At 34.5% G+C, this 8,737-nt stretch overlaps 1 protein-coding gene across 1 annotated transcript in view; it reads left to right on the forward strand.

Moving 5' to 3' along the window:
* Window positions 1-8,737, forward strand: part of LOC106882450 (mitogen-activated protein kinase kinase kinase 15) — a 57,052-nt gene that overhangs the window by 42,277 nt on the left and 6,038 nt on the right. The window contains exons 5-7 of the mRNA XM_052978402.1: window positions 673-748; window positions 3,273-3,365; window positions 6,354-6,460. Of these exons, the coding sequence (XP_052834362.1) occupies window positions 673-748; window positions 3,273-3,365; window positions 6,354-6,460 (276 nt within the window). The remainder of the gene's footprint in view (window positions 1-672; window positions 749-3,272; window positions 3,366-6,353; window positions 6,461-8,737) is intronic.

An 8,737-nucleotide genomic window follows, 5' to 3' on the forward strand; every position in this document is an offset into this window, starting at 1 on the left:
AGTTCACAATGTACATGTTGCCCAGATGAAAGCACACTCCTGCGGCTATGAAATCTTTTCTCATACCCCTTACTCTCCTGACCTCGCGCCCTCTGACTTTCACCTCTTTCCAACTATAAAGTCTTTTTTGAAGGAGTAGCACTTTTTGGATGATGAGTTTATTTCTGAGGTAAGGTCTTGGCTCAAGATGCAACCTACTGACTTTTATAGATGAGGTCTTCACAGCTCCATAAACCGATGGAAGAAGTGTGTCACCATTGGTGGTGACTATGTAAAGAAGAACTAATAATTATGCCGAGTTTTATTTATATCAATCCTTGGGATGTAGGTCAAGGGAAATCTTTAATGAATACCCCTTGTATATATGGAAAGAAACATCCCTTGATCCCACTTTCTGTGTTGTTTGTAGTTCCTTCCTTGTCATATTTACCATTAGGTTAGCAAATTTTCCTCTTCTATTCTTCTTTGAGTTGTGGGTTGCTATAATGAATGAAATTTGAAACAAAATTCACCAACATATATAGTTATGCTCCTTATATTTGAATTCAGATCCTGTTGACGGTTGGTTGACACTTCTTTTATTCACCTGGGGTTGAATTTATTGGGATGATGTAATTGACTATCCTCTTAAATTGTTATCTTGTGCCAATTTATGAAATCTTTTTGTTATAGAACACATTTGAAAGAAAATTTCCTGAAAGATTTGAAGAAAACTCGTAACACATATCAAGGAAAAGAATTGTCTGAGGTATCTGATTTTAGTATATCCTTCTTCGTTTTTTAACTTTTATAAGGCAGATAATATTTTTGACAATTTAAGCTGGACAATTTAGATTTCTTGTGTGTAAAATCTCAATATTAAATCCTGTTTAAAATAGAAAATTGTTGTTCTATTACAGATTTCCATCACAAAGCAGATAGGTTTATCATTCAAATATAAATATTATTTTCTAGCATAAAAGATGTATTTTTTGACTTTAAATTTATATTCCAAAAGTCTTCATCTTATACATTGAACACATTACTCTGCACTTAATATCCTTAAGAAATGTTACTCATTTTATACTCCTTTGTGGCTTTTATACAAATAAATATGATAGTTTTTTTTTTGCACAGTTGTTTAAGTGTACCTTACATTAATTGTACTTTACCTTGTATAAATCCTTTTGATATAGTTAATATTCTTCAATGTACTCAAAGAATATAATTAAAATTTGTTCAATACATGTGTAAATGTCTTGTTATAATAGGAATTAATTCTGCATAAATGAATTAATGTATTTGATCTATAGGATCATAAGCTAACAATTAGTTGTATGCAGGACAGAAAATGCAAAGGAAATTTGTGTAAAAGTAGATAGGTGCAGTTCAGAAATGTTCATATGAATGAATTAACTATACAGAGTGAAGTGATGAGATGAAATAATGCGTATCTCTTCAAGGAATATAGTTTGTGAAAGTAAACTTAAGCTATACTAAAAGGAACTAGATATTCTAAAATTAGAATGATATACCAAACCACAGCATGCTTTATATTTAGGTAATACTTTTACACTGTGGTAGTGTTGTACCATATATAGATTTTCCATATATAGTACAAGTAATATACATCTGCTTAATTGACAATATTTTACTAAGCAACACTGTTTAACTGCTGGTCTATAATTTAGCTGTATCTTCTTCATACTTTCTTTGCTTATAAGATGTTCTACTCCGAATTTTAGGTTCATCAAAACTTTCTCTATACACTTTGCATATAGTTTGATATACACTATATTTGAAAAAATGATGGGATAAATGCATATTATTGAATGTGGATATTTGTGTGATTGCATATGTACAAACATGAAACTTAATCAAACAGTCTAAGCCACTGTTGGTAAAACTTTGAAGTAGTTTTTAATTATCGGTTATCTGAATGTTTGAACTTGGAAGCAACAAATATATTTTCCACAGATCTTGACAATCTTGGCTCCACCACCATTAGTTTATTAGGATAAGTTCTCTTGGTAGCTAAATGTTCACCTTCTACCTGTACCAAGACAACAGTATTATTTCTAATCACCTCAGACCACCACTGTAAGCTTCCTCTCCACTGACATAACAGAAATAACCTTTATTCTCTGAAAGTACATGCTGTGGTTACTAAATTACCTCCCAACATCATGAAGCTTCTCACCCTTAGTAAAAGTGGTGTATCTAAGAAGTTGGATACTCTGAAGAAACTCAACAGTATTCTAAAAGTGTTCTACTCTAATTAGATTGCACAAGGCATGAACTGAGCAAGCCACAGTGAATATAATCTATAATGGCAAGTAGGAGAGCATAAGTATTATATTATCTTTTAAAATTGCTTTGAAATCACTTTAGCATTTAAACTGGCCATATTTAGCCCCAAAATGCTACCTGTTTTATATTTTAACCAGCCAGATCCAGCCTATCACACCTACCCTTCAATACCATTCTAAAATATACAATCACATCGTCCAAATTTCGAAGTCACTAAATAATGCATGATTAATTAAAAACAATGTGAATGAAAAAGCATTACAATTGAGAGCATAATCTGAATGCTAAAGGGCTAAATAAAATCTAATACGAAGTAAAGGAAACATTTTAGTCCTGGCAGACAACTGCACTAGTGTTGGCAGAAGAATAAAGTGCACCCAGTTCATGCTCTAAAATGGTGATAGGAAAGGTTAAAGAAAAAAATAAATAAAGACATGACAGACTACAACCAATAATGGCAGTTTTCTCTATTGTAATATGTTTCAAATGATAGAGGGTCATATGTGGTGAGATTCTGCACCAGAACAGACTTGTCCAATCCATGTCAGTTTAGAATAATGAACATAAAAAGGATGTGAAGAAGATGCTCATGACTAGAATACTTTTGGTCGTATGTCTGCTTGATCAGCACTGACTGAGGGCTAAATAGCTATAACAACTTTGCACTTTTCTTTTCACTCTTACTGTGACATGCTTTAGATACTATCCTAAAAGTTTAATCCTGGACCCTCTTTGCCTTTAGCTACACTAACCCAGTTCTACCAATTGCTAAATTCGAAAGATGAATATACAATGTGCATTCCTTCACTTCTTGCTCTACTTCCTCATTCTAAAACAAATTACCAATGAATTTAACAATACTAATCTAAAATGCAAGAATTTAAATTTTCTTTATTTTTGGGACTCCGTTATTTGGGATACTTTGTTGGGCCTTAAATTTTCTTAATAACTTTTTGCCATATAACTATTTTTTATTCGTCTAGGCATTACATAGTTTTCAGATGCGCCTAGATGATCCCCAGCTTTTGTCACCAGAAATTATTTGGAATATGTTGATATCTTATCGAGATATCCAGGTTTGAGTGATTTTATGTTTTTATTTTTATATTATCTTTTAAAATTGCTTTGAAATCAATTCAGAATTCAAAATACTTTTTTGTCTAAATTTAAAAATTTGATATAAAGAGATGCCTTGCTTATCAAAACATTGAATTTAGTGTCTGGAATACAAATGATTAAATAGTGAAGTTAAGATTGACTATTGTCTTGCAATTTTTACAAGTTTTATATTATCATTGTTATGGTAATATTGTTGAACCATTGCATGCATTTTACATGCTCAACAGAATTATGTAAGGGGGCTACTAGTTTAGTATTGCAGGTTGGTTATTTAGTTCATTAATCTGCTGCTCAGTGTAATATCTTCTAGTCCTCAGATGCTTTTAGTGGAGTTGTAAGCATTTTCCATCACATACATTCAGACCAGGTCTCTTGTTTGAGTATACCATCCTCCACCAATCTTGGAGTCCCTGCAAGTGGTCATGGTCACTACTTTCTTTCTTATCGAAAAGAGATGAAAAAAAACAAACAAACAACGAAAGACTTTAGTTTTGCAAGGATAAACTTAATACAAAACAATGGCATCACCAATTACCAATAGAAATGAACTTCCACCAAGGCTTTGCTGCAGCAGCAAGAGTGGAAAAACATGACCACTCATGATTTAAAAAAGAAGAAAGGAATAATTTTTTCTTTTAATCAACACAGTGAAATGACTGAAACAAGGAAAAGGCTATTACGGTCATATGAAAAGTTTCTGTAATGGTGAAATCCTTAGAACATGAATAAATGGTTAGCAGTATAGCATCTGTGATACTGTAATCAGTTGCTCCCAAGAGAAATTGGTAATTACTAAAAGGGTCAGTTTCTTATTATATCATTAAGTTCTGATATAGCCAATTATCAAAAGTTATGAGTCATATTGTTTTTGTGAATTTGGTAAAAATTGGAACTGAAGAATCGAGTGTAGAAGATGATATAGGCACACAATCATCTGAGCATTGTGTAAAAGCATTACAATATCTTCAATCGGGTAATGAGAAGCTTGATGCAAAACACTGAATGCATTCTACTTGAGATGATTTCTAAATTTTGAATGCTATAAGCAAAAAATAAACACACGAAAATATTGAAAGCAAGGGTAATCTTGATATCATTGTGTCATATGTTAATAGAAACAATGGAAATCTGATTCTAAATTTCATTTGCAAAGATATAAGTAAGCACCTTCATTTCCTATATATTCAACTGAAGTTGGAACAATATACACAAATATTGAAAAAGAAGTCTTCACAGTTGTATGTTGTGATTGAAAAGCACAGTATTTTCCACTTAGCTTCTAGAGTTTATTTTATCAAAATTTATGGTTTGTTAAAAGTTAAAATTTGTACTCATTTTAAGATGGATCTTATAAATGTCAGCAATTGATTATGAAATATATTATATGAAGGGATTTGAAATATCAAAAGTTAATGCATTATCAGAGTTGGAATTTATTAATGCAGGGTGTTCAGGATAAATTTGAAGTTTGCATTGGAAATGTTGAAAGAGTTGGTGCAGTCACCATTGCAAAGAACTTGACCGGTCATATTGTCATGAAAAAGTCTTACCAATGTGGTGAGCTTGTGTGGACAGCCCAGCTTAGTTAGGATGTTCCACAAAGCTTCTCTGTTGACTATGTCAAAAGCTTTGGTCATGTCTATGAACATAGTGTACAAATCCATGACTTGACACACAGCAAACAACATGTCTTTGGTGCTGCGACCAGAGCGGAAGCTACACTGGGCTTCAGGCAAGTTGTTCCCAGAGATGCTAGTGATGAGTCTGTTGAAGAGGATGCAAGCCAGGATTTTCCCAGCAATAAAAAGCAGGGAAATGCCTCTGTAATTTCCACAGTTTGATTTGGCTCCTTTGTTCTTGTAGAGTGTATACTCTCTTCCTTTCAAATGGATACAAGGATGTCATGGAATGCACTGAAAGCCATGGTACCAAGTGCCTTGTACAGCTCTGCAGAAATTCCATCTGCTCCTGGAGCTTTGCCACAGTTCATTTCTTTTATGGCAGTCTTGACTTCTTTTACATTAGGCAGCAAGTCAAGGTCTTTGAGTAGAAGCTTCTGAGGTATTTGATGCAATGCTTCCTGGTCGACAGTAGATGGCAGATTTAGGAGTTGGTTGAAGTTTGCATTAAAGGAAAAGAAACAATATCCCTACCAAAAATAAAAGTATTTATAAAAAATCAAAAATTATCAACTAGATTAAGGCTGGGAGTTAACAATTTACTCAAAGTAGCTACCCTCAGCTTCCACCATGGCTCCAAAACCTGGTGCATGCATTCCTTATTGTGTTCCAGGGAAGATCTTCAAACATCTTGATCTTAGCTACCAGCTCACCCTTGGTGTTGCAGAGCAGTTGGTGTCTTTCTCAACTGCATCCCATGCATAGTTATCCATGGGATTACAATTGGAGGACTTAGGAGGCCAGAAATTGGGGCTGGTGAAGTTGTAGAAATTGATATTAAACAAAATGCAGAATTACACCTCTGGGCATTGAATGATAGTGATTTGACTACTGAGCCAGGAATAAATATAGATGGTGTTAGACATGCTGATTAAAGAAGTGTTTCTAACATAGGAACAAATTGATGGGAAGGATTTAGTTCCAATTGGATAAAAGGCGAAGTCAACCATGGCAGAATTTGGACTCAGAACTTGAACAAATAACACAAAATATTTTTTCTGATGCTGTGACAGTGTTTCTGGTCCTCAAATAATAAAAGGAGGGAAATTAATTTATTTCTTGATGTTATCATAGTATTAATACTTTCATAGTATGACCAGCTCAATGTTATGGTTTTGTTATTCAGGTAAATAAAATTTCTGATTATTAAGGATCATGTTCAACTATGACTTTACTGAGATAAAGTTAGTATGACAAGGCCTCTTTTTTATGAAATAGTATTTATATTTTATCAGAAAATTGTATTTATTTCATTCTCTTTGCTAGGACTACCATGCAATGGTGAAGTTAGTGGAAGATCTTGCTCAAGTCCCAAAGAATCGCATCACATCTATGCCCAATATTCAGCATCTTTATGCTTTTGCATTAAACAGGTATATTTCAGTAATAAAATAAACTTTCTTTCAGTTTAATGTGGAGGTATTGACAAGAAAGAAATGTTGGTTTTGTGGTTTTGTGAATGTAGGGTTGTTAGAAGTAGAACAACCAAAATGGTATACGTAAAAATGATATAGAAAATAGAAGATAAATCTTAATATGAAGAAATTTTAACAGTTAATAAAGATGCTTTGTATATATATATACATTTACAAAGATGTTTTTAGGAACTTTATCTGGAAAAATCTAAAAAGGCTGTGAGGCTAAAGATCCTCTATTTTGATGCAATCAATAATTGCCATCTCCCTGTATAGAGCTGTAGTTCCTAAAACTCATCGGCCATAGCTATTTGTAAATGTCCCAACAGATTTGTTAAGACACATATTGCACATTCACTTATCATCTGGAGGTCTGCAGTAAGCAAGCCATTTTCTTCAAACAGTGGCCCTAGCTTGTACTGTACTGAAGCAAATTCTTTTGCAAATCTATAGGCTTTAGGGCAGTGGTTCTTAATCTGGGCTTGATTGAACCCCAAGAGTTCACTGAGTCAGTCTCAGGGGTTTTGCAGGGGTCAAGACACACAGTATAGCTCGGTTCACACTAGCAATGTCAGGCTGTTTTTGTTGACCACCAAAAATTGGCTGCCAACAATTTGGCAACAGAATTCTTCTTCACCATGTTAGATTACAAATATTTAGTTGCTTAGTAAAAATTTGTTGCACAAAATAAATTTCCATGATAAACACAAAATAAATTTCCAAGATAAATTACGATAACAATATAAAATTTAATTTTAAAATATTAATTTATAAATAAAAAAAAAAATTTTTAAGCATTTTGAACCAAGCAAAAAATCGGTCCAGGCTTATGTGTGTATCCCCGTTCTGTTCAGTCCACTCGTATTATATGTGACGTCACACTCTGCTTGGCCATCATTGGCTGCAGCTGATCATGCCACCTCACTTGGCTTTGATATCTGTGCTGCAGGGAACTTGGTGCACTCAGTAGTCGACTTGTGGCTGTTGTGGTTGTATGTCATTTGTGATTTTCTTTTAATCTTTCAAACCCTTCATACTAACTTTGTAAATCAAAAAAAGAAAGTGGTTGAACAAATACATACAATATGGATTCACATGTATAAAGAATATGATGGGAGTCAGACTCCTCAATGCATGATTTGCAATGCCAAGTTGAGCAATTCTAGTGTAGGACCAGCAAAACTAAGGGCACACTTCCTAAACCTGCATGGAGATGGGAAATACAAGAACACAGAGCTCGCTGAATTCAAGGTGAAGAGAACCAGATTTGATGAAAAGGCTACTCTGACTGTTCTTGGCTTTGTACCCATTGACAAACTGATACTCACGGCATTGTATGAAGTTCTGTACCTGATTACAAAGCAAACCACACACCATTGGTGAAACACCTATAAAACCAACTGCGTTGAAGATGCTGAATATCATGCTGGGAAAAGCTGCTGAAGATAAGTTATCCCAGATTCTTCTCTCAAATGACATTATCAGCAGCAGAATATATGACATGAGCGATGAGATCTTGGCTCAAGTAGTTGCAGATCTGATATCAAGCCCATCAAAATTTGGCCGCCAACTCTATGAGACTGCCAACATTTCCAATCTAAACCAGCTTGTATTCGTGTACTGTGTCAATGACATGTCAAAAGAAGACTTTTTATTTTGGAAGCCTCTTACAACAACCAAGGCAGACAATGTAAAGAAACTTGTGGATGACTTCTTCAGAGATAAAAGGCTTTCATGTAATATGGTTTCTGCAGTTCGTTTGGATGGAGCTCCAGCCATGCTGGGATGAGACTCTGATTTTGGAACGCTGGTGAAATCTGATGCAACACATATCAATATATATGTGTGTGTATGTATATATATATATATATAAATGCCAAAACCTACCCTGGCGAAGAATGTACCCCACAACATAGATTAGTAGTTAGCGACTTTGGGATCAAGGCAAAATGGGTGCCCAGAATTAGACCGGCTTGGAGGAGAAGGGTGTGGAAGCTTAAAGACCCTGCAAATGGACAGAGACTTAGAGACAAGTTACTTGAAGCATTTAACGAAAAAGAAGGGGATATAGCATTATACAACGTGGAAGACAATTGGAGATTTCTGCGGGACAACCTGTTGAAAGCCACCGACCAGATTTGTGGGTGGTGTAAGGTCCCCTCCCGACCCAGAGTAACGTGGTGGTGGAACAAGGAGGTAGACAGGGCTATTAGACAAAAGAAACAGGCTTGGAAG

This window comes from Octopus bimaculoides, chromosome 2 (genome assembly GCF_001194135.2).
Source record: "Octopus bimaculoides isolate UCB-OBI-ISO-001 chromosome 2, ASM119413v2, whole genome shotgun sequence".
NCBI lineage: Eukaryota > Metazoa > Mollusca > Cephalopoda > Octopoda > Octopodidae > Octopus > Octopus bimaculoides.